This window comes from Lutjanus erythropterus, chromosome 17, assembly GCF_056507025.1.
Source record: "Lutjanus erythropterus isolate fLutEry1 chromosome 17, fLutEry1.hap2, whole genome shotgun sequence".
Taxonomy (NCBI): Eukaryota; Metazoa; Chordata; class Actinopteri; order Lutjaniformes; family Lutjanidae; genus Lutjanus; species Lutjanus erythropterus.
In genome coordinates this window covers 12,477,041-12,502,363 of record NC_139333.1, presented here as the reverse complement: position 1 = coordinate 12,502,363, position 25,323 = coordinate 12,477,041, and the positions used below count along the sequence as shown (strand labels likewise).

The window sequence follows — 25,323 nt, the reverse complement described above, 5'->3', positions numbered from 1 at the left end:
GTTTCATGAGAGGCTTAAATTTAATATTCCATTTAATCTAGTTTAAAAGTTTGGTCCTGGGGAGCCTCTATAGTTTGGTTGGTGGAGCGTGTGCCCAATGTGCTGGTTTGACTCTCGCCTGCAGCCCATCTCTTTCTACCCCCTTTCCTGTCATATCTTCACCTGTCCCTATCAAAATAAAGGCAAAAGCCCAAAAAATAATCTTCAGAAAAACATTTGGTGCAAAATAATTTAAAGTTAAACCATGTTTTTTTTTTTTTTTTTTTATCAGGTTTTAAAAATTAAGTCTTGTTGGAGAATAACAGGAATCAATCTCAGCTTGCAAATCGCACCCACAGCCCTGCAGACTTTTCCCAAATGTTTTCCAGCAGGTGAGATACTAAGCAAATATTTTTATCTCTAAGGCGGGGTGGTAGACTGGGCGGGGCTGCACAAGGTGACACACCTCTGCTTTGTGAAGGCTTTCAATACCAGTGAGAGGAGAGTGAGCAGTGAGATACCTGCAGGTACGCACAGACACAGGACGGGTTTTACTGTCAGTGTAAACACACATACGCTGCTCTTAACATCAGGAATAAAATCCTGGAAGCCGGTCAACCCTGGTAAGTTGATCAAACATTTCCAATCATCAATCTCTGTAATAGGCAGAACTCATAACATTTCAGACTTCTTAATTCTTAAACGACTTTAGCCACGTGCAGTAACCTGATGGTGTGAAATTCTGTCACGTTTGCTTAAACAACATGTAGCTACTGTTAATTCAATATTTTTTTTGAGTTTTATCATTTCAAACTCTTAAGTTTGAAAAAGTTTTAACAACTTATCAAGTTTTGTTATGATAATTTGCTTTTTGTCTTTTCATAAACTTGAACCTTAGAGTTTTAGTACCCCACAAAAATTAGTAAACTCATTGAAATGAAAGAGAATAAACATTAATTATTTAATATTGTCAGCTGCAGATATTTAATTTTCAAGCACCCAAATAATGACCAATCAGGTTTACTGACCACTGTAAACAATTTTTTAAATACAATTGAGTGCTACAGCTAAAATATTCAAGTTTATCAAAAGTAGAAAAGTAAATAATCTAAACAAAAGACTATAGGTTGGGAAAACTTTGTTTAGTTTATTTCAGCACTTTGAGTTTGATTCAAATCTGTAAAATCTAGTGAAGTCACTTGCCTTGAAACTATGAGTTATCTTAACGTTTTTATACAGCGAACACTGTAACTGAATCATGAGTCATGTATTGCAACACATTTTTAGTATTGTGCAAAATCATGACCAAAAATAAACAGAGACATTAATTCTCAATAATTCTAATATAGAAATCCAGATGTGAAAGTGTATTTTCACTTGAGAATAATGTGCACAAACTGGCATAAAAATTATTGCAGCTTTTATTTTGAAGTACAACACCAGTTTGTGGCTGTATGAACAAATAAGATGGAAACAAATCGTCTTCAGTGAAACCAGTCCAGTGGTGTGTAAGTGTAAGTGATACTGGATGTTGGCCCCATTGATACCAGTGATCCCAGTAGTGATGGTCACTGAGGATCACAGAGAGACTGAATGGTGAAATACACTGTATTGTTGTCAGACTTGTTGGGCGACTCAGTCACTCACATAACGTAATCCCGTGTTACTGAAGCACAAACTGACGTAAACTCAAACAGAGAAAATTTGAATGAGGGTGTTGCTGTCACAGGTACTGGCTAAGACATGTTATTTTAGAGAAAGACAAGCTAAGCTTAAACTGCCGTTTGCCTTCAAACGCCTGGAACAGACTTGTTTTTCTATTCATAGTCCTTGCTTCTTGACTTTCATCTTTATTGAAATTTTCTTGTGATATGTTTATTCTTATCCACCAATATACCACCTGTTCATAGAAAGCTGCTCTAACTTAAACATTTTCTCACTTCAGAGCAGCTGACACAGTGGACAAAGGATGACAAACATCTCTCGATTTCTTGTTAATGTAAGTCTTCTCACCTTAACTCATTTTTTTTTTCCTCATTGGATATTTTAAGATGCATATCTCATAATTTCTTCATCCTTTTTATGACTGTCTTTCCACGCTTGCAGCACCTGCTGACATTCTCACTCCAGGACGGGGATGTGCAGGGTGTGGAGGAAGCCCAGGCACGGCTCTCCTTCCTGGCTCAGAATAAGAAGCTGTGGAGTCAACAGATGTTCCTGGATGTTGGAGCAGAGGCCATTCATCTCCGAGACATAAAGAGCCAGGTGAGAACAGATGCATGATGGTTAATAGGGCCAGTGGTGAAAAGTAACTTAGTATACTGAACAAAAATAGAAATGCAACACTTAAGTTTTCACTTCCATTTTTGAAGAGCTGAAGTAAAAAATCTGAGACTATCAGCCAACCAGAAGTAGAGTAGAATGAGTCCTGACTTTGCCCTCCTAGGAAAAAAATTGGTACCTGTAGCCCTATGTGAAATAGGCATAGATGTCTTGGATTGTTTTGTTTTGTTTACTTCAACTCATGAAAAATGAGAGCAAAAGCAAAAGTGTTGTGTTTATATTCTTTTGCTAAGTATGTTACTTTTAGCATGTACTGTACTTAAGTACAATTTTGACACATTTGTACTTTACTTAATAATTTCCATTTTATGCTGCTTTATACTTTTACTCAAGGTAAATATTGTACTTTGTATTCCACTACATTTATTTTATACTGTTATTTACTAGATACTTTTATATTTAAAAGCATATGATGTGCTTATATATGATATGAGCCAGGTCTATAAAAGTAATCTACCCAGCATTAGACAAAGCATCTATATTTGTTCATTGATGAACTAGAACATGAAAATGCTACAACATGTATTTGTTAGTGATAAAAACAGAATAATATAATATAATGATAAAACACTCCGAAAGAAACCATTCTACATAATGAATACTTTAAGGGCATTTTGCTGATAATACTAATGTACTTTAACTTTAGTATAATTTTGAATTCAGGACTTTTACATATAACAGAGTATATTTAGACTGTAGCATTTCTACTTTTACTAAAAAATTTGAGTACTTCTTTGATGACTGCACGGGACCTTAGGTTGTAAATGGATGTTTATTTGTGCACACAAGTACTTTCTTGTTTCATCCTGTGCAGGACGAGCTGGAGATCTACTCTTTCAAGTCCATCTACCGCTGTGACGCCATTAACACAGAAAAACACTTCCCGTCCCTCCTCCTGCTGGTTTGCCAAACAGCAGATCAGAAGAAGCCGGACATTCATTTCTTTAACTGTGAGACCGTGAAGGTGAGTAATAACACTGGGGCGAGCTTCCCAGCCTGTCCCACATGACTCAGAGTGTCAGTTTCTAATCATCAGCCTGGTTCAGGTTTTACAAGTGATGCCACTTCCAGATTCTTTATTCTTGCAGGCAGAGGAGATCTGTGACGACATTGCACGCGCAGTTTCTGCCACCAGCAGGAGTAGGAAGCTGACTGACTCCCCCAGGTACAGTGAATATCATTGTCACAAGCTCTACAATAGTCTGAAAAAGACAAAACAAAACTAAATAAACCCCTGAAGACTTTAAAACCTGAAACATTAATCTGATGTTAGTTCATTATAACATTCCAGCTTTTAAGTGTTAAATTTCCATTCTGTAAAAAAAAGAATAAAAGCTGAGAAAACTAAAAAAATTCTTACTTCAAGAGATTTCTGAGCCCAACTCAAACTCTTAGGTTTTAAAAAAGTTTTACCAACTGATAATGTTCTGTTGAGATTATTTGCTTTACTTCTTTAGATAAACTTGAATCTTTGAGTTTTAGAAACCTCAAAATATGTTGAATAAACTCAATAAACAAGTCAGCTTCACAGCTCACTGTGAACAAGTTTTGAAATACAATTTTTTGGCAGCAAAACTTCAAACTCAAGAGTCTGAGTTTGATTCACAAATCAAATTAAGGAAGTTTTCTCAACTTTTTCTATAGTGAACCTATAACATTTTATTGAGATAATGTAATTATTAATTGAGAGATTAAAAATTTCAAGCGGCACAATTTTTCACAGCTCACTGTAAGCATTTTTTAAAATGTTTTTTTGTTTCTAAAATGAACAAAAGATTGTTATTATATATAACTTTTATTTAGAACATTTTTAGTTGATTTCAAAAGAGTTTGAGTTTGACTTAAAACTCAAAAATTTAGTGAAGACATTTCCCTTGACATTGTGATTTTTCTCAGGTTTTTTTTTTTTTTTTTTAGGGTAACGTTTTAATGGAGGAAAGTGGGTTTGTTCCTGCTTGTGTGTGTATGTTTGCTCTCATACAGTATCAGATGAGGTTGATGGACTTCCAAATAATAAGAGATGCAGCAAAACAAAAAGACAGACACAGCTAATGCACAATAATGCAGACATATTTTCCATTAACATGTTTGCTTTACTGCTCTTTAACTTCCATTATGTATTATTTTCCACCGAATCAAAGCAGCCACCATCCACCTGTCTGAAAGGAACAGAGGGAGGGAGGGAGAGAGACAGAGAGGTCAGTGTAAACAGCTGAGAGCGAGAGAAAGACTTGTTATACCGGTTTCCACATAACTTAAGAAGGTGTGACAGAGATAACAAGGCCATTGTGACAGAAAGCACAGAGAGAGAGCAGACGAGGGACAGCAGCAGTGGCAGCAGGTTGCAGGCTCGGGGTCTGAACGGATTACCTGCTTTAAAAAAAACTTTTTTTTTTTTTTAAGGACGTGTGAAGGACTGACACATGTGGTAAGACAGACAGACAGGTGGCTGGGTTTAGATGCTGATGATTCAATGAAAGTTTGAGTCAGCACTCTGAGGTATTTGCACACAGCTTAAGAGTAGGCAAACATACCAAAGTTCCCACCGACAGTGATCTAAGTCTTGTCTTTAGCATTTAAAACTGACTTGTTGCTCACTGGTTTGATTAAAAGGAGAATTTAGATTGAAGCACAGTGTTGCGTCACTATGGGCTGTAGCCATGAGAAAGCACTGCCGGACTGTTTACTGTACTTTCATAGTGGAATAAGGGCTGCAGGATTGAATTTCAGTGGCATCAAATTATGTCTATTGATAGAGGACTGTGTTGTCTGGCATGGATTTACTGATCAAAGACGTCCTCCTGTTGTAGCTAGTCTCCATGGCTGTTTCCAGAATGAGGACGAGCCGGTCTGCTATCAAAAATGTGTGCTTATGAATGCATGGTTGACTTAAGTGACTGAAGGGTGTTGATGCTGCCATCATTGACATGGAGAACATTACCAGCAGTACACTTTAAGAAATAAGGGTGCGAAAAGGTTTCTCCTGAGGGGATGAGGTTCTACCCAGAATCTTTAGCATTTGAAGGACCACTTTTTTTTTGAGGGATTATTCAAGGGTTCCATTATGTTAAGAACTCTTTTCATCCAAAGCACCCTTTTTAGAAGAAGGAGTTGTTCAGAGATTATTGAAAACCTTGAATTCTTTCACCAGGGGTACTTTGTATGATAATATAAGAGGGTTCTCAGTGAAACTCCTTTGGTGGGTTCTAGATGAAAGGGTTCTTGTTAGCACCCTCAGAAGGCAGAACCTCTCATATGGGGTCTGGGCTGAAACCTTTCACACATGGTTCTAAGTATAACCCTTAATGGTGGGTTGTAAGTAGCACTTTCTGAAAGGGTTCCAAGTGGGACCTTAGTAGAAGGGACCAAAAAGAGTTCCTCTATGGTTCTACATACCACTTCTATTTCTAAGAATGTATAGGGAGGGATGAGAAGAGAGGAATGGACAATAATAAAGGTGCTAACTAAAAGGGTTCTCTGTAGAACCTCTCACTGGGGGTTCGGGGTGAAAGCTTTCACAGGTGGTTCCAGGTATAACCCTTTATGCTTCTTCTAGGTAGACCTTTCTTAAAGGGTTCCAAGTGGAACCTTTATAAAAGCCTTTTTAAAACCTTAATGGTTCTAGTAAGAACCTGTATTTCTAAGAGTGTACAAGAAGGGCAGGAATTTCACAGAGGCCATGGCCACCATGCATGGCCCCACAGTTTGACCTCACGTACTGTCAAAATATTATATGCCCTGTAGCCAGAGTGGCCTTCTTGCCCCGCCCCCACTGCCCCAGCTGATTCCACCACCTCTTTCCTGTCAGTTTTAGATAATATCTTTTATCTTGAGATCCTGAATTCTTGGGTGAAACGCTGCACATACAACCAGTGGTGAGACTTAAAAATCAGGCTATTTTGGACGCACCGTCCACACGGGAGAATCAAACTCACCCTGATGTGCCAAGGCTAAAGAACATCTTCTGTGAGCTGACGCAATATACACTTTAATTGATCATCAAACCTAGTGTTACTCTATAATTCTGTGGTTTACACTGCAGACTGGAGTCTCTGTTAACAGTGACAAACAGCTAGATCCCTGTTGCATAAGTGTTGAAACTTTCCTCTTGTCCTTCAGGCTTCCTCAGAGTGGGGGAGAGATGATCGACCCCTATGACATCCCAAACCCCCCCGCCCCTCATGCTCCAAATCCCCCACCAGTGAACCCTCCACCCTACCCAGGACTCAGAGGTAAAAAAAAAATATATTTTCACATGACTTCTATAGATGTATTTGACATGATGAGACATGATGAATTGAATCCTCTCCTCTCCTCTGCAACAGCGAACGGTATGAACGGCGGGCCTGACATCTCTTTCCTGCGAGCAGAGAGAGAAGTGGTATGCCTCCTCATCACCTTTCTGAGTTTGTTCAGTCACCTCTGGCTGTAATTTTTTTCCCCCAAATTTCATAACAAACTCGGTTCTCCCTCCCTCCTTTAGGGGATCCTCAATCACTGTTTCGACGATATTGAGACCTTCATGGGCAAGCTGCAGCAGGCTGCGGAGGCTACGACGGTGCTGAGCCAGAGGAAGAAGAAAAAGAAGAAAAGTAAAAAGCAAAGTGCTGAAGGTAAAAATAGATAGTTTTGCAGATGATATGCACATGAATATCTGGTAACACTCTCACCTGTGTCTATAATGCATCTTAAACATACTAATAAGGTGTTAGAATCTGCTTATAGCACTATATAATTATAGTAATAAGCACTCATAAATATTCATACTGCTCCAGCATGAGTCACCAGTTCGTTATGACCTGGCTCTGAGACCACAGCAAATAAGGGAAGCACAGGATATCTAATAAAGGACAAAAAAAAATGTCTTAATAATTTAAGATATACCAGGGAGCCCACACACTGCAGGATGGAGCAGGTTTACATGCAGCCTGGAAGCAGTGGCCATCTACAACCAGGAGCCATCATACTGAAACACAACAAGCACACAACACGGCAGCAACACAACAATAAGCTCTGGCAGAAGCCCTGAGGCTGGAACAATAACAGTAATGATAATTACAAATCACTTTACAATGACTTATAAGATCAAGTATCATAATACTTCACAATTGCAGGTGACTTAAAGACATTTAATCCCAAACCCATAACCTTTAAAGAATGGTTAAATAAAAAGAAAAGATTAATAGCAGGAATATATTCATGAAAATAATGTCAGTTCATTATATGTTATTTCTGTGGCTGCCTTTTTCCTTCAGTGAGAAACACCAGAGGCAGAGTTTAGGTTAATCAAACAACTATAATACTCTATGAACATTGTGGAAAAAGTCAGTGAGTGACCATCATTATGAAGTGTTATGAGACATGACCTTGTAAGTCATTTTGAAATCCTTCATTATTATTGCTATAAAGAATTATGAATATTTAGTTTAGAGTGGTTTTAACTGTAATTGATCTTGGGGGAATTTGGGTTGTGATACAGTTTCTCTTGTTCTAGAATATAAATATCTAAAATATCTAAAAACACTTCATGCTCTGTGCATTATACTACATTATATAACAGAAAATAAGATAGGAAATATGCAAATATATGTGTATCTTACTGCAAAATATGACAAGAGCAAATGAAAATGTTGAGAAACTGGATCTATAAGTGTGTTAAATATAAATGTAAGGATAGAATAAACAGTATAATGGGAGAATATTAGTTGAAATGTAGAGTATAATGCAGTATCAATGCCAGTTGAGCAGTACTATAGGCAAATTATTATAATTAAAGTGTTCATGATGCATTATCAACAGGGCATCATATAAAGTGTCAGTGAGAGTTTGAAGTTGAAATGACACTGCTATGTCTTCTCATAACACCAAGATGACCTATTTTCTTGTATTTTGTTTCCTGACCAACAGAAGATTTACTCACTGCAAAGGCCCGCCCTCCGCCAGAGGAGGAGTTCATTGATATCTTCCAGAAATTTAAATATTGCTTCAGCCTGCTGGTGTGTATTCAGTCAGGTCACATTTCATTTGTTGTGGTTATCTTTCTATGCCACGCAATAAATCATCCAAATTATTTCTTTGCAGGCTCGTCTGAAGTCAACCATCTCTGGTCCTTCATCAGAGGAGCTCGTTCACCATGTATTCAAACCTCTGGATATAGTGAGTGAGCGTTATAACCTCTATGTGTCCACCAGCCACCTGTTGTTGCTATTGTTGTAAACACGAGGCCTCGTCTTTTATAGCAGCACAGATGAAAAGCCTGAGTCGGACATGACTAACATCTTAAAATACATCTAGTGACCATTTGTCTCATGATGTCACATCTTTTACTATTTGGGGCGGGTGAACAGAGGATAAAGGAGTGGATAACATTTGGAAATAGCCATGGTAATTAAGTTATGTAATGTTATTTTAATTATTTACCTGAAGGCAACAGTTCGAAACCAGAATAATAGCTGAGCTGAGCATGTGTCAAGTCAAAATAAAGGAAAGTCGTCACCGTAGTTGAGTAATGTTGCCAGAAACTGCACGTTCCATTCAGTATTTACACAAGGCGTTTTAGCCTAATTGAAACTACAGACACTTGATAAATGCAGCATTTTGTTTGAACTGGTTTCCGTGGCTGTGTTTGTAGGCAGTCACCACTTCTTGACCCAAAGCATTTGGTTTTGATTTGAGCTGGAGACTGTTTTAACCAGAAGTGCCACGTTGCCTTCCTGTCTGTCCCCTGACTGCTGCTTTGAATCACAGTGTTCTTGATTTGGTTCCTCCTGTGATTTTCTTTAAGAAATCAGATCTAGAAAATAAGAGAAAATACTAGTTCTAATAACATTAATCTACTTTAATTCATGGTTCAAGGAGCATCCAAATCCACAGGCCTGTCGTTGAAGCCACAACCATAATCTAACAGAATTCAAACATAAGCAGCATTTGACAAATTTCCAATAAAATGTGAAGCACTCAGGTGTGTCTCAGTTGATTTTTGATGCCTGAACTCATCTATTCAGGTATGAATCAGTCCTCAACACGAGAATCAAAGTGTGGAATGGGTGTGTTTGATTTGTGTGTACTGGCACACCTGAATGGAGTCACACAAGCTCATATCTGTACGCCAATCCTTAATGTGTGCAGATGCATCCAGTCTTTGTGCGTTTGTGTCTGTGCTGTGTCAGCTCTATGGGTGCAAACTTAGAGGCAGAATAACAAAACAACAATGAGGTTCTCGCTTGAAACTGCCTGTCCTTACTCGACAGTGTCAAATGGGGCGCAATTACTGCCATTTTCCATCTGAATATAGATACAGATACAGATAATTTTGTTGGTTGAACAGATATAAATATGAATAATGATGTCTCTGCGTACTTCTAATCCCCAGTCACCACTCCAACAGAAGAAAAACAGTTGTACTTAGCTTAAAGAAAAATCAAACGTCTACAAAATTGCAATCAAGGAATATCATCAGCTTCACCTTTTCTATCTCAGCAGTGATTGTTGACTTTGGTATCAGACCTGTTCTTGCAGACTGGGAACATGAACACCGGTTTTGTCTTATTTGTGTGTGTGTGTTTGTGTACAGATGGTAAAAACAACAGGGGGACCAGCTCTGGGAGCCTCAGTCTCCAGCCCCGCCATGACCAGCTCTGCCATCACCCTGCTACGAGACAACCTGAACGAGGAGGAGAGACAGCTGTGGACGTCTCTGGGTCCCAACTGGACACTCCCACGGTCAGTACCAGCAATCACTGGATCAAACAGTCATGGGATGTTCTGTTTTTTGTTTTTTTTTAATGAGAAAAACATTTTGTTAAGACTGAATGATCCAGTGTCCTTAGGCAGTTTAGGGAGTTGGTCCAGACATTTGCAACATTCGGACATTTGAAAAAAAAAAAAAATGTTGACTTTCACTTTAAATTTACAACATTATTTTGGGGATTTTGGATAAAATTATCTGTCCCCACATAGTAAATAATTATTCTCTAAGGTAAAATATATACAATTAAAGCCAAAAATAACTGTTACAAACCATTACAATGTTGAACAACATGATATGACATGGGAAAAGTTTTGTTCTAGTGAAGAGAGGGACTATATAACATTCTTAATATCCAATGCTCCACTTTTATTATGTATATTTCTGTTTTTAATTGCATTAATACTGCTACTATACTACACCATATACTATTTTTTTTAAATACTAGAGAGATCCTTTCAGTTTTACTATTTTCCCTTTTCTTTTTTTATGTGTTTTCTATTTGGTCTGGTTTTCTTTTTTAATGTTTTTGGAATTATATTGTAATATCTTCATTTTGTCGTTACTGCTATGTTTATTATTTGCCTGTAATTATTTTAATTTTAAAAAGGAATAGTCATTTAGTTCTAATTCATAATACTTTATGTAGTTTATTGGACTTTGCCTTGAGGGAACTCATGGTGTAATTAATATATTTGTTTTCTTATCTTGTGGGATTCATTTCTGTCAGTAAATCAAGATGGTAAATATGTATTATCAAATGTTATGTATCAAATGTTGGCTGCTCATTCACCCATCATGAGACTCTTCGCAGCTCTGCAGCTGCACAAAACCATAAAACCTACAGTGAAATTATATTTATTACTTTTTAAAGATCCTCTCAAAGACATAAAGTTTTAATGGGGAATTTTAGTGTAACAGCAGCCAACAATATAATAATGGTGGTCACATTCAACACATATTTCAGGGGGATTTCTCAGGCATGAAAATGGTCTAATGTGAAGGTATTTAACCACAGAATAGTGGCTATTGGCTGCTTTAAAACCAAAATGTGAGCTTTGGTATTAACTTCCCAGAAATGGTTAGAACTGTTTAACTGTAATCATAGTTTTGGTCACACTGTGAAGTAAAACCCAAGTGCAACCAGGAGCAGTGCAGTGACTCTTTTTTTGTGCTCTCTCAGCTCTCAGCTCAGAGGGCCTGTAGCTCCATACACCCCCGTCTTCTTGGATGGCTGGAAGCCGGAAGCTGTGAAGGCAGACGGGCAGGTTTGGGAGGATCCGGTTGAGTCACAGCACAAATATGAGGACCTCCAAGTAGAACAAGAGGTATGGAATACCTACGTGTGTGATATGAGTTAGACGCTCACTGCATTGCATGTCAGAAGAGAGGAATGCGCTCAATATGTGTGTAAAAGTACTACACAGAGGTTGAACGTAATAATAGACACATAATATTAGTGTGTCTGTTGTATGTATAAATACACATATTTCCCCCTACGAAGTGGCAGAAAATGGAAAATACTGAAGTAAAGTACAAATATCTTGAATTTGTACTTTAAGTACAGCGCTTGAGTATGTACTTTGTTACTTCCCACCTCTGGCTTTTGCAACATTATCATTATTAACCAGTGGTGGAAAGCAACTAGGGACATATTCAGGCACTGTACCAAAACGAGGTATTTGTACTTGAGTATTTTCCATTTCTGACACTTCTAACAGGGAAATATTGTACTTTTTATTTCACTACATATATCTGACAACTTTAGTTACTTTACACATTAAGATTTTTGCACATAAAACATATGAAGAGGCTGTAAAATATGATGCTTGTTTGAACTACCCAATTGTATATACAAGTACAGCAATTGGCAGAGTAAGTCATTTTTCAAATAGCCTAAAAACATTTCATGGTTCCAGCTATCCAGTGAGGTATTAGTACTTTTACTTCAGTAAAATTCTATTTCCTCCACCACTGTTAACAGTACTCCCACTGCTACATGAAATGATTGTGTTAGAAATATGTTTTTTCTGATGAATTCAGTTGCAACTCAAACATTGAATAAGAAGAATATTTGACTCATCTCTGCAAGTTGCCTAATTGTTCTTTTGTAAGCTTGCTCATAAAAGAGGAAACTGTCAGAGCTCTTGCTGTGCAAGTTCTGTGTATGTTTATCAAACTTTTATTTCGTTAACCACCCCCAATTCCTTTGTATAATGACCTCTTACCCTTTTCTCTGCTTTGTGCTCTAAATTCATGAATGTTCTATGTCATTTTCACCCACAGCAGCACCAACCACCTCAGCCGATCGGACCTCCCAGCGCTCATGTCAGCGACGAAACGTAAGTCATCTTTTAAGTCCCCCTCCACTCAAAAATGTTTTTCTTCTTGTTCCTGCAGTTGGGTGTTTGAGCTGCACTGTGCAGAGTGATGTATGTGCAGAGTTTGACACGGGAGGGATGTTTTTATATTCCATCTGCTGATAGTGGCTGTGTTCACTGAAAGTCTGATTTTAAGGGGCGGGCCTACAAGCATGATTCGTGACATCACGACTAGTTTGAAGGTCAGTGCTGGTCCAATTTGCAACTTATGCAAGTGTGTTGTAGAAACTCGAAGCCCCCTGTGCACATACAGTGTAGTAAGGGACATTTCTCAACAAAATTTGCATATTCTTAGATTGTGGTCACTGGTGGACCCCTTCCCGTGTCTCAGTGGTCTATAAAGTTGATGCAAAAGTTCCCTCTCCGATGCCCCTGTCCTGCTAGTGGATAAAATGTGGTAAAGTGACCTCTAAAGTTCCCTTCTAGAGGACAAAACATGATGACGTGCCCTTCCAGTGAACAAAATTTGGTAAGGTGTCCTCCAAGGTGCACTTACAGTGAACGAAACAGCACAAAATGCCAAATAGGGCGCCGTGCTAGTGTCCAAAATATGGTAATGTGCCCTCTAAAGTGCCCTTCTAGAGGATGAAACGTGACAAAATGCCCTCTGGGTTGCCTTTAAGATGCAAATCACTTAGCTGCTGCAATTTACCCCCAACTGCATGATAACAGCGTTTATCTTCTTTTCCTTGCAGAGATAGCAGCTCACTGGCGCCAGAGCCTGAGAGACTCTACAGCTGCACATACGACTTCATAGCCAGGAACAGCAGTGAGCTTTCAGTGCAGCAGGGGGAGACACTCGAGGTAATGAAGACAAGTGATTCAAGTGAATTCACAGTGCTCATGGTGCATTCAGGAACCCATCATGAAGCTTGTACACAGAGTTTATATTTTGTAGTCCAAACTCTAAAAGGATGAAAAAACAAAGCTTAAGTGTTAGTAGTTTCAAGATAGAAAATAACCAAACAAAGGGCAAACAACAAAAACAGTCTTGCCAAAATGTCAATTTAGTAGCTCTTCTGGGGCTTTTGAGCATATCACACAATCTTTCTCAGCAGATGGAGTTTGCTCAGTTGTCATTGACTTGTACATATTCAAATTGAAAGGGCAGGTTAGTTATTTTGGCTGTACTACATAGATATGTACAGTTTTAGCATCAAAATGCATCATGGCAACATATGAATAACGGTGTCTTATCTGTCTGACAGGTGGTTGAATCATCTAAGCGCTGGTGGAAGTGTCGTAATCGCTTCAACCAGATCGGATTTGTTCCCTTCAACATCCTGGAACCCATGGCTCACATAGAAAGCCCCAGCCCCGTCAGCAGCAGACCCCCCAGTGTAAGACACAAAAACACACAAACACACACATGAATCACATCAGCACAGAGGTATGTTCTCACCTGAACATACCTTGGAGTGGATTCCAGTGTTATTTTATCTCTGCACCACATTCCTGCAGGTTCCAGCTCCTCCGCCTCTTGCCAAGACTTTCTCCGTCGTACCACCCAGCCCTCCTGCTCCACCCCAGGTCCCCTCCCTGGCTCCTACCCATTCTCCACAGCGTCCACGCAGCTTACCGCCATACAGCCAACACATACCATCTGCGGACGACACAGATAATAAAGGTACCAAAATACAGTATATGTGGATATGTGGGAGGCATGGGTGTGTCACATAGATTATATGATCAGGTGCGCTGAATACAGGGAGTGATATTGTCTTATTATTTTCAGAACACTTCAGAACCTTTAAACACAGGTTCTTCAAATGTAAAGTCTGGACTTGAAATGATGAGTGGAATGAATGTACTGCATAGAGTTTGATAAACTCATGAAATTAAGTTTCTAAGGAAACATGATTAGCATATTAGGAGGCTTCCCAGCACGCGTTGTTTGAGAGATAAATCTCCTCCTTATTTTTTATTATTTGAAGAAAACAAATCAGTGTGATAGAAGAGTTGATTCAACTTAATATCTCAAGTTTATTGAACACGTTTTCTCTAGTACAACTGAATTGCTATCAACTTTATTTGACTACAAATGTTTGTTTTGAATCATTACAAAATCACCTCAACTTGTCTTTTCAAATTCAGTCAGTTTAAGATTATAAGTCATTTTAAGTCCCAGACACTATATTTTTGAAGCTAAAACACACAGGTTTTTTTTTTAAAAGTGAATTTGTGTATTTGTCCTATCGTTTCTGCATGTAAGGCTTCAATATCACCGTTCTTTCTCTCACTTTGAATCTTTTCAGTCATGATGGTGAATGATGAGCTGCTCCAGAGGCTGACCAACGCAAAGTCTGGTCTGAACAAACCTCTGGTCATCCCTCGTTCCTCAGAGACCTCTGTTCCTCTGGACTACCACTCTCCTCCAGAGGAGGTGGCCGAGTGGCTCCGAGGGAAGGGATTCAGTGAACCGTGAGTGATGACAGACTTGTTTACATGCTGGGAGTGCTGCCAGTACAACGATATTTATTTGTTAAAACATAAGTGACCTCCTTTTGTTAACACTGGCTTATTCAAAGGAAATGAACTGGATGATGGTTTCCCGTGTCAGTGTATATTTTCTGGTTCTGGTTGGACAAATTTTGTTGTAATGCAAAGAGGCTCCATGAGAGCTTTCACTGTCTAGATTCTGACTGGATGTTTTTTGTCCCTCAGGACGGTGGCATGTTTGGGAGTCCTGACAGGCGCCCAGCTCTTCTCCCTCAACAAGGAGGAGCTACGAGCTGTGATTCCAGATGAGGGCGCCAGAGTGTACAGCCAGCTCACTGTGCAGAAAGCTCTGCTAGAGGTAAATGAGAGGAAAAATATGTTTACTTTAAGGCTGGATCACCGATTATTATGTCACTAAATTAAAGGAAAATTACAGCTACTTTAAAGCTGGACCTTATTTCCCAGTTTTTATCAGCGTATTGATGACAAAACCATTGAATAAGCACACAACAAACTGGACCAGTAATCAAGTAATATTACTTGAGTGTGCAGCTTTTTTTTTAATTTTAGTTTATTTCAACTTTTTTTCTTTTTACTTAACTCATCTTATTTCTGCTGTTATTGTATTGGGCAAACTACTTGTTATACTTTAGATTTCAAACTATACTTGATTAATAAAGTTCTACCCTATCTTTTTTACTTCTTTCAGCAAACAAACACAAAATTCTGAGTAGCATATATGTTTTAAGTTTCAGCCAAATCACATGTATTACAAACCCAGCGGGTTACAAATGTCAAACCTACTTTTGCAGATCATTTCAGACTAGCAACTCTGACAGTAAAATGCATGTCACGATATGACACCAGAGATTAAGAAAACACACTTAGTGGATATACTGGCTTCTCCAACCACAACGCTTCAGCCAGCTCGTTCTCCTTTGGAAACACGGCTTGCATCAACCAGTGATCATATATTAAAAAGGGATTTAACCTATTTAATATAACATCTATGCTTTAATTTAATATGTGGACTGCAGTACTAATTTCTGAATGCTTTGGTCTTAAATTTTTGGTCCTTTAATTTATTATGTGAGCCTTCCTGAACCCAGTGTTAAATTACATCCTTGCTAAGTAGCTGTCATAAGGGAAGACGTGTCCAGTCAGTTGTGTGGGCCACAGTAACACCTTTTAAACTCAATATCAGCTGCTAAATTGTACACCTTTGTATTAACACAGCATTCTCGTTAATAATATCCTAATTGGTTTTTGTTTTCTACAGGATGCCAGAAGAGCCACTGAGCTGGAGGCTGTCATGGAGAAACAGAAAATGAAGGTTGATCTGAAACTAGAGAGCAGCACGTTATGAGCAGCAGCAGGCATCCACATCACGAATCGTTCCAGAAGGATTGTTCTTCTGGTGGTGTGAAGTTCTGATTATTAATTATACTCACCAGAGGACAAACATGATGGTGATTTGACCCTCCAGAGACCACTGACCCAAGACCACTGTGCTGTAAGGGGCATAAAGACATGACTTCATCATACAACCACACTATTTGACAGCAAATCACAAATTTAAGCTTTTAATTTCAGTGGTGCTGTTCAAATGAAATGTTAACATTAAAGTACCCTATTTGTAACGTATGCTTGTTGTTTATGCCTAGTAGGTTAAGGACTAACTTAAATGAAATGTATTTATCTTCGTAAAATACTATTAATTCAACCATGATTAACATGTCACAATGACATTGTGACAAGAAAGACCAGCAGATAATAAAGATTAAAATGGTGGTATTTTTTTAATTGAGATTTTAAAGAAAGATTTCCAGCAGAACATAAACAGATATGACTTCACACATTAGGTTAAAGCAATTCATCCATTAAAATCTGTTTGCAATTATAAATCTATTCACAGGAATTCATTCAAATTGGGCCAAAATTTCAACTTCATGACTTTGACTAATAAAAGGTATGTACAGTTATAGCATTGAATTTCCAATGATTCGTCTCTGAACCTACTGCTTCACATGCCAACACTAATCTTTGTTCTCAAGTTACCATTTTCATTATTTTAAATAAAAGAAATCAAGATGAAAACAAATAATGAAACAAGAGACTTCAAAACAAGCAATTACTCATACTGGCCAAACTCTCCATCAGATTCCCTTCACTACCGACAACAAAAAACTTGATAAAATTAAAGTGGACAAAAGAAGAAAGAAGGGTGATACTAAAATTCGCAACTTTAAAACCTTTTGGTTTTGAATTGGGTTCCTAAAACTTGGGAGTGGGCTTCAGCAAACTAAGTATATGTGGACAGACATTCAAAAACTGCACGACAACAAATGTCGTTCACCAGGAGTAAAGAAATCTTCAGAAGGATATTTTAAAAAAACTTGAGAGGACGAGGCTTTTCAGACCATGACAATCAGTAGGCCCAAAACATATTTACAGACAGATTCTGTATCAAAAGACCATCAGTAAATAATAATAAAAGAATATGGATCAGTTACATTTTACGCTTCAGTCCAGCAGACCATCAGTTTACTTTTTCTGAACCTTTGTAGGGTTGTTTATAACAAGACATGGGATGGATTGGATACAGACAGCCACCAAATTACAGATGTGGGTATTACAATACACTCCACTACTGATCAATAACTAATCCCCCCCCGTCCAGTGCAATCTTCTGATATATCTGGATGCTAGAAAATTGAATCCATACAATAGTTCAGGTACACTCTGGGTCGGCTGCATTAACTGTTAACGCAAAGAAAGGAGGCAGGCGGGAGAACAGAGGGGTCAAGGCGAGGACTGTGTGTAACATCAGGTTATTATAAATGGACAGACGGGTGAAAGAGAGACAGGAGGAGGTTGTGTGTCGTTGATGGATTGACGGGAGTTTGGTCCTCAGAGGTCCCCCATGTCCCTGTCGTCTGCTCGGCGGGAGTCCGACCTGCCGTTCATACCGTCCCGCCTGTCTCGCTCCCGTGACCTGTCTCTGCTTGAGCGCTCTCGGTCCCTGGACGACCTGGATGACGAGACAGTACCAGATATTCAGGGAAGTGACAAGTACGAGCATATAGAAAACGAGAAAGCAAAAGTGGCTTTGTAAAGAGCCAAATTATAATCTGTCTCCTAACAGTCTGAGGGAGTTTGTTTGTGACAACATCAGAGTGCAATTCCCTGCCTATTAATCTCTCAAGACCCAAGAAATTATACACTTTCAAATAAATTGAAGCTTCTGCCAAAATATCATCATTGGCAAGATGCAGCAGCTGTGGCTGGTACCTCCTTCAAACTTTGGTACCTTCCTTCCTTTTCATCTGTTATTTTTTCAGCTTCATCACCAATGACAAGGGATGCTACAGATCACAAAACCCATGGTTTGGGTCCTATCACACCTTTGAGTCACGGATCGGATCAAAATTTTAAGAAAGGTTAAATTAATTTACAAGTGTTAATTTTATTACATTTTTATTACTATAGTAATAATAGTAGTAATAAACCTATATAATAAACTAAACTATATAACACTACACTATATACAGTATACTAACAATACTATACTCCAGTGATTTATAATATACTATAATACTAAGACTTGTTCCCTCCGGGTCGGAGAAGAGTCCCTGCCCCAAGTGGAGGAGTTTAAGTATCTTGGGGTTTTGTTTACGAGTGAGGGGAGGATGGAACGCGAGATCGACAGACGGATTGGTGCGGCGGCAGCAGTAATGCGGTCGTTGCGCCGGTCTGTCGTGGGGAAGAAGGAGCTGAGCCGAAAGGCGAAGCTCTCGATTTTCCGGTCAATCTACGTTCCTACCCTCACCTATGGTCATGAACTCTGGGTCATGACCGAAAGAACAAGATCTCGGATACAAGCGGCTGAAATGAGTTTCCTCCGCAGGGTGGCGGGGCGCTCCCTTAGAGATAGGGTGAGGAGCTCTGTCACCCGGGAGGAGCTCGGAGTAGAGCCGCTGCTCCTCCACGTCGAGAGGAGTCAGCTGAGGTGGCTTGGACATCTATATCGGATGCCTCCTGGGCGCCTGCCTAGGGAGGTGTTCCGGGCATGCCCCACTGGGAGGAGGCCCCGGGGAAGACCCAGGACACGCTGGAGTGACTACGTCGCTCGGCTGGCCTGGGAACGCCTTGGGGTCCCTCCGGAACACCTGGAAGAAGTGTCCAGGGAGAGGGAAGTCTGGGTGTCCCTGCTGCCCCCGCGACCCGGCCCCGGATAAGCGGAAGATAATGAATGAATGAATGAATGAATATAATACTAAGAGATAATCTAAAAAGAGATAATTCTACACTACAGAGTTGAACTAAATTCTGTAGTCTCACACAATGTCCCACCCACAGCACTACCTGACTGGTTACACATCACATGTCATGGGCAACCAAGGCTGAAAGCTGCGTCACAGATAAGCAGACTACAGCTGCTCTGCTTAGAGTGTGACAAAGGGGAGCTGTAGAGCTCCAGCAGCAGAAATTGCCGGAGGTACAATAAACATCACAATCTTATGATTTCTGTGATGACAATCATGCTCAGTTTCCAAGTTAAACCACTGAAAATGCCCGAAGGCCCATCTTATACTGCTGGACCTGACAAACTACTAATTCTGTTGCACCACAACTGCCCTGTGTATATATGTGTGTGTGTATATATAATAAATTTCCATTGATGATTTTTATTAAGCCCTTTATTAGTCCCCCTTGCTTGATGTTCAATTTTTTTTTTCACTCCATTGTTAAATGTTTTACAAACATATAGACTTGTACACACACATGCAATTTTGTGGGAGAGGTGGTAAAGTAATGAATGCTGCCCAGTTGCTCGAGGAACTGTTTCAGTCCTACTACTACTAACTACTATTGAGTGATGTCACTGAATGTTAATGAGGCAGCGATGCGTTTGCACTTGTTGACCTTGAGTCAGATGTTGTCACAACCTGTCTGTCACCTTTCAACCGTCTGCGGACACACAAAACCATGTCTGAAAAAGCTGCAGTAGTGATAAATGTGTTGTAGTTACATTGTGTGTGGGCTCACTGTGAACTGTGTTGGCTTTGTTCTGTATTTACTTGTGTTTGGAGCTCTGCTCGTGGCTGTGACGGTGTCCGCGGCTGCGAGAGCGGGACCGGCTGCGATGCCTCCTCCGCCTCTCCCTGGAGCGCGAGCGCGAGCGGCGCCTGTCTCGTGATGAGGAGCGCGAGCGTCTCCTTCTGCGGTCACGAGAACGGGACCTGATAAAAATAGAAGACACCACATAAGTTATAATTTATCTCATTGGTTTAGTCAGACCAAATGATTGATTTAAACATAGACAGACAGAATAACTTTCTTACCTTCTATGTTCTCTGCTCCGTGATCTGGTCCTATGAGACAAATGGATGCAAAAAATCATAGGATTGAACAGTAAAACATCCACTTTAGTCATTAAAATTAAACTTCCATAAATGTTACCAGGATCTTAAGTGTTAGCACTCACCTCTTCCTCATCCTTTCCTCTTTCTCCCTCTCTTCTCGTCTCTTTAAGCGCTCCTGGTTTCTTTTCTCCTGCTTGTCGACCACAGTTTTCTGATCAAAATAAAAACACAGTACTTAATAGAGGTGAAACCACCTTTATACAAACCTCCAGACAGTTTATGGCACATTTTTTACTTTCCTTCACTCCTAATTCATTTAGGAGTGTTGTGGTAGTGGTGTGGAACAAGCTAGCTCCTACCTTTAGCTGATCCAGTTTCTCTCTGATCTGGATGAAGCCCAGGTGAAGCTTCCCGCCAAAATGGTCGGCTAAACGGCGGTCATTGTCATGGAGACCCAGGTAAGCAGAGCACACCTCACACACCCGAAGCTTCTGCTGCTGGAAGCTGGAGGCCGGCATGGAGTTTCTGTACTCTTCCTGAGGAGAGACACAAAAGAAAAAAAAAGTCATTGAAGATTCAGAAGAAGGAATTATGAATATAAGGGAAAACACCAACACTGTACTCCCTTAAGCTGAAAGTATCTCCTAAATACTCTTTCCTCACCTCAGCATCCTTCTTCCTGGTGCGGACCTTCTCCACTTCCTGCAGGACCTTTTGGGCCTCATCAACATTGCCCTCGGCTCCAAGCTGCTCAGCCTTGGCCAGCAGCTTCCCAATTTCCTCATTCAGCTCATGAACCTTCTCTGCCTGCAACACAACACAAACACAATTTACATCCGATACGTCTATTGCAGAACACACTGCGACAGAAAAATGTTAAAAGACATTCATACGGGCATGAGGATAACACTACAAATTTTCACTCACCTTTGCTGCCACCTCAGCACTGATCTCTTCTTGGGTCTCAGCCAGGCGTTTCTTGGCGAGTTCTGTCCTCCGGTCACAGTCAGCAATGAATGACTCGAGGTGATCCACCGCCTTTAGGAGTGATTAAAATTTGTAACAGAAAAACTGACCCTGTAGATCTGAATATAATGGTCCACTGGGTACAGAAGGGCTATGCTGATTGATAGACAACAGATAGAAGTCAACTCCTCCTAAAACAAGCCACCCACACCAAGAGTTAATCTGTGTTTTGTTATTATTGTAGCCATGCTGTATTTTTAATCATTTATGGCAGGACATCACTTACATCAAGCTCGAAGAACAGATCTCTCTCCTTAGAGGCAATTTCATAATCTGCCCGAAGTGCCAGGTCATGGATCTTCGTACACTCTCCTAGGTCCATACGCTATCAACAAAACACATGCAGACGTGACTCAAACGGCACAAACTTGTATGAATTAATTATATCAGCTGGTTTACAATTACTTATAGTGCACGACTTAGTTCTTCTTTTCCGTAGTTTACTGATGCCCTGTGAAATAAATAATATTTATTTGCACATTTTTAAAAAAAGAGGTCAGACAGGAAAAAGGTCAGAAAAGGTAGAACACATTTGCAGGTGAGGTAGAAACCCACTACAGAAATACAAAAATTAACACAATAAGTAAAAAAAAAAGAGCCTTTGTGTGTGATCAGACCTAAACTGTAGGCCACTTACCGTTCCAGACAGGATGTCATGTGGACAGCAGTTTAGAAGATGACTTTTGCAGACTCGCTCGTCAGTGAACTTGACCCTCTGTCGCGTCTCATCCCCTGAAACAGTCCAAAAAACAACCAGTAAGAAAGACCTCACATACTTGTTAGCAGGGGCGAGGTATCCAGTGCTTTAAAATACATTACTGTAAATGCACTACATTCATTGGGCAGATATGTGTCACTATAACTGCATTCAAGCATTTTGTGCCCACATACGAGTGAAAAACAATTCTTAGATTTCTGATTGTCAAAGTGCTGTATAGACTTCATTAGTGTAACATATTTATCTGTAAAAATAACTGTGCCTCTGCTAAACTATGTGCATTATCTATTTATGTGTCAAGATTGAAGAAGTTAAAATTACATGTGTGTGCCTGTATAGGTACTTCCACTTATCCTTTGTTCTTACCTGACCCAAGACTCAATTAAAAAAAAATGTGGTAATGTTAGAGCCTCAACCCAGTTTAACTTTTGATAAGGCTCAATATCCAGTCTGTAAATGTGGAGCATGATGGGATTAGCCAAACAGGGACATGATACTAGTAACTAACTTTAAACTTGATTGAGTTTACTAGTACTGATGTTACCAAGTGTTCATTACATTCAACTATGTAGGAAAGACTGTTATCAAGACTGTGATAAGAAATGTAAACATGTCAGACAAATGTTCCAGCCAAGCCTTTAACAAATATGAAACATTGAAAAGAAATGCAAAAACAAAAATACAAAAGAAATCCAAGGAAAAAATGTAATTTATACACACTGCGATCTGCACCACATACTGTACCCTTCTGCATCTTCAAGACCTCAGCTGCAGAATTTTAAACCCGCTGTAGAAAAGTATAAATGGGAACAGTTTTCTTGCCCATACCTGTAGTAAGAAGTTGGGAGTCATACAAAAGTCAGATTGTAAATGATGTGTGCAAAGTTTTTGTTTTGATGACTGCTAAAACTGCCTTCTGAAAACAAGACGTCTAATGGAAAACTGCTCGTTTGGATTCAGCGCGTCCAGACGTCTTAGCTCAAGCTGCATAAATACTACTCCAAATTGTATTTCTATTGCCACTGAAGATATATATACCCATTTGTGTGATTACAAAAAGGCTACAATAACTTCCGGAAGGCAAACAAATTGTTTGGATATTCATCATAACAGCTTTAAAAATTATGTGTGACTCACGGCTCGATGAACATGAGGCTTTTCTGCAACTCCTTTGCAGATTGATGTAGGCTGGCAAAGATACACTGAACCTTAATGAATAAAATAAAGGGGCCACAATTGTTCAGTTTGTATGCAACAAATGTATGGGAAGAATTTGATATCAATCTCATCACACATACACGCACAAACTCACAACACATATTCACTCTAACTGTACAGATCGAATAATCAACTTGGTAAAAGATAATCCACAGGGCTGTAGTTCTATTCAATCAACTGTCAGGATGAACATTTAATTTATAAAACGAAAGGGCAGCAATAAGCCACCATTTTCTGCCCATGACAATCAGACATGACAGCTGATTTGCCTTTTAATGACTGTATCCAAATGGCCGGAATTGTACTTTAACACGTCAAAGCACCAATAGCAAAGATATTTTTTTAAATAGATTTGCATAAGATTGGTTCACAATAGGCTATTATCATCATCACTATTATTTATTTTAACACCAAGCAATAGTGCTGGTACATGGTTTGTTCTAGATTTGTAAATTACCAGTTAAGACAAAACTATAATTATATCAGATTGTTTCATACAATAAAGTACAATTTTAAGGTACTCTCAACTTACTAGAGCAATTCCATTTCATGTGACTTTATACTTCTACTAAATTTTGGAGGCAAATATTGTACTTTTTACTCAATGTTATTATCGGATTACATACAAAGCATATGATCAACAACACTGAAATACTACTTACCATTACTGCACTGGTAATAATATTAAAAAATATAATCTAACACAGACACGGGCCATTCTGTTGCATAAGTGTTTCTACTTATGATACTTAATAGGACTGAACAATGAATTGAAACGTTATCAATATATCATAATATGGCCAGGTGCATTACTTAAATCACTGAACGCTGAAATATTTTTGATAACAGTAAAATAAGGGACAAAACAGCATTATATTTATGCACTGTACTGCTGCAGAGATGCCCTGCCATAAATATATTATTCTCCAGATGTAAGCAAACATGTTTGAGACAAACCACAACAAATGACACATCATCACGATATTTTTTTCACTGAAAATTGAAACTGTGATGCAATATCGCATATTGCTAGTTGCAATATCTGAAATAACCGCAATATGATATTTTTTTTACCATATCATGCAGCCTTACCATTAACATATTTAAATACATTTTGCCAATCATACTTGTGTTGTTTGACTTTAGTACAACCATCGTTACAACACTTTCAATTTAATGTGGACACTTTCACTTTTAAGAATCTGACTTTTTAACTAACTCGTAATAAAGCTGCACAAAAAGTTACAGAAGTTGATACTAATGTATTTGTCACAGGTACTTGTCGTATTACGACGATAGCAATAAATTTATCATTGAAAAAACCCTACCCACTAAACCTAATGTAAATGTAGCAACAACTGGTAGGCCTAATACGATGACTAGCCTGCGTGTTATTTCCCACTGAATCAACCACGAATACAATGAAAGCAACAGAGTAACTTAGCGTTAAACTTGGCCATTGAACCAGTTATTATTAGATTAATGCCAACGATCGAGAACTGTTGAATGATAGGTAGCACGGCCCCTATCATAACTTCACAATAAGTCGTAGCGTCAGCTAACTTTAGCTACTAGCTATAATTAAACGGTAAGTGGTATAGGCGAAATTAAAAATGTGACAACTCTTACAATTGAGATGAGCCAACATGGATACAGACATTAAGTCCTACTGTTAATTCGTAAAGGCTGCTTGACTGCAACGTTACTGTATTTTAAACAGCCCTCTGCAGTAGCTACATCCATTCATGCAGGTCTGTCCATCACACACCAACACAAGCCAGCCTCAGCAGTGGCTCCATCTTGGCTAGCTAGCTAGCTCAGCTAGCATGCTACGGCAACTCACCATCCCGCGCTGTTCCCATTAGCTGGTCGAGCAAAGCTCTCATTTGAGCTTGGGCAGACATTGTTGTGTATCTCCAGTCGATAGCGCTATATAAAAATTAAGCAACTGAAAACAGTTCCTTAGTGTTTTTGTTAGGTTATTTGCTTATTTATTCGTCCAAGCATCACCTCTCGCAGCTTTTCTCAATTTCGTGGACTAGCCAGTTTCCGTTTTACATTAGGGAAATGACGACAGGGCCTGTTGTTTCAAACTTCCGATTAGCT

General features: G+C 39.2%; 2 protein-coding genes across 7 annotated transcripts; one reads left to right on the top strand and one right to left on the bottom strand.

Annotated features, from left to right (window-relative positions):
- The first annotated feature begins 476 nt into the window (after positions 1 to 476).
- On the top strand, positions 477 to 16,533 carry LOC146311835 (epidermal growth factor receptor kinase substrate 8-like protein 1). 3 transcript variants are annotated; one of them, XM_084740859.1, is made up of 19 exons: positions 477 to 602; positions 1,925 to 1,978; positions 2,086 to 2,244; positions 3,137 to 3,286; positions 3,411 to 3,487; positions 6,442 to 6,554; positions 6,648 to 6,703; positions 6,806 to 6,935; positions 8,230 to 8,318; positions 8,404 to 8,478; positions 9,896 to 10,044; positions 11,253 to 11,397; positions 12,359 to 12,411; positions 13,146 to 13,254; positions 13,659 to 13,790; positions 13,912 to 14,077; positions 14,706 to 14,871; positions 15,115 to 15,247; positions 16,169 to 16,533. In XM_084740859.1, exons 2-19 carry the CDS (start codon positions 1,949 to 1,951, stop codon positions 16,253 to 16,255), a joined length of 2,019 nt encoding a protein of 672 aa, XP_084596985.1. In that variant the 5' UTR covers positions 477 to 602; positions 1,925 to 1,948; the 3' UTR covers positions 16,256 to 16,533. The 3 variants fall into 3 exon arrangements, with proteins under 3 accessions (XP_084596985.1, XP_084596981.1, XP_084596982.1); XM_084740855.1 differs by having other exon boundaries at positions 12,356 to 12,411; XM_084740856.1 differs by having other exon boundaries at positions 586 to 602; positions 1,930 to 1,978; positions 12,356 to 12,411.
- Positions 16,534 to 16,669: 136 nt separating this feature from the next.
- Positions 16,670 to 25,284, bottom strand: luc7l (LUC7-like (S. cerevisiae)). Of its 4 annotated transcripts, XM_084740861.1 has the most exons (12): positions 25,061 to 25,280; positions 23,137 to 23,207; positions 22,744 to 22,827; positions 21,919 to 22,013; positions 21,508 to 21,606; positions 21,183 to 21,293; positions 20,919 to 21,062; positions 20,615 to 20,791; positions 20,378 to 20,466; positions 20,235 to 20,264; positions 19,971 to 20,132; positions 16,670 to 17,920 (listed from the first exon to the last, which is right to left on the bottom strand). In XM_084740861.1, the coding sequence occupies exons 3-12, from the start codon at positions 22,751 to 22,753 to the stop codon at positions 17,800 to 17,802; spliced, it is 1,038 nt and encodes a 345-aa protein (XP_084596987.1). In that variant the 5' UTR covers positions 22,754 to 22,827; positions 23,137 to 23,207; positions 25,061 to 25,280; the 3' UTR covers positions 16,670 to 17,799. The 4 variants fall into 4 exon arrangements, with proteins under 4 accessions (XP_084596987.1, XP_084596989.1, XP_084596986.1 ...); XM_084740863.1 differs by lacking the exon at positions 22,744 to 22,827 and having other exon boundaries at positions 25,061 to 25,279; XM_084740860.1 differs by lacking the exons at positions 22,744 to 22,827; positions 23,137 to 23,207 and having other exon boundaries at positions 25,061 to 25,284.
- Positions 25,285 to 25,323: the final 39 nt, after the last annotated feature.

Coding starts and splice junctions, on each gene's coding strand:
- LOC146311835 (XM_084740855.1), top strand. CDS start 1,949: ATGACAAACATCTCTCGATTTCTTGTTAAT. Junction 13,255..13,658: donor AGCAGGGGGAGACACTCGAG/GTAATGAAGACA, acceptor TCTGTCTGACAG/GTGGTTGAATCATCTAAGCG. Junction 13,791..13,911: donor TCAGCAGCAGACCCCCCAGT/GTAAGACACAAA, acceptor ACATTCCTGCAG/GTTCCAGCTCCTCCGCCTCT.
- luc7l (XM_084740860.1), bottom strand. CDS start 25,121: ATGTCTGCCCAAGCTCAAATGAGAGCTTTGCTCGACCAGCTAATGGGA. Junction 22,014..25,060: donor AATGGGAACAGCGCGGGATG/GTGAGTTGCCGT, acceptor GGACTGTTTCAG/GGGATGAGACGCGACAGAGG. Junction 20,133..20,234: donor CGGAGCAGAGAACATAGAAG/GTAAGAAAGTTA, acceptor TATTTTTATCAG/GTCCCGTTCTCGTGACCGCA.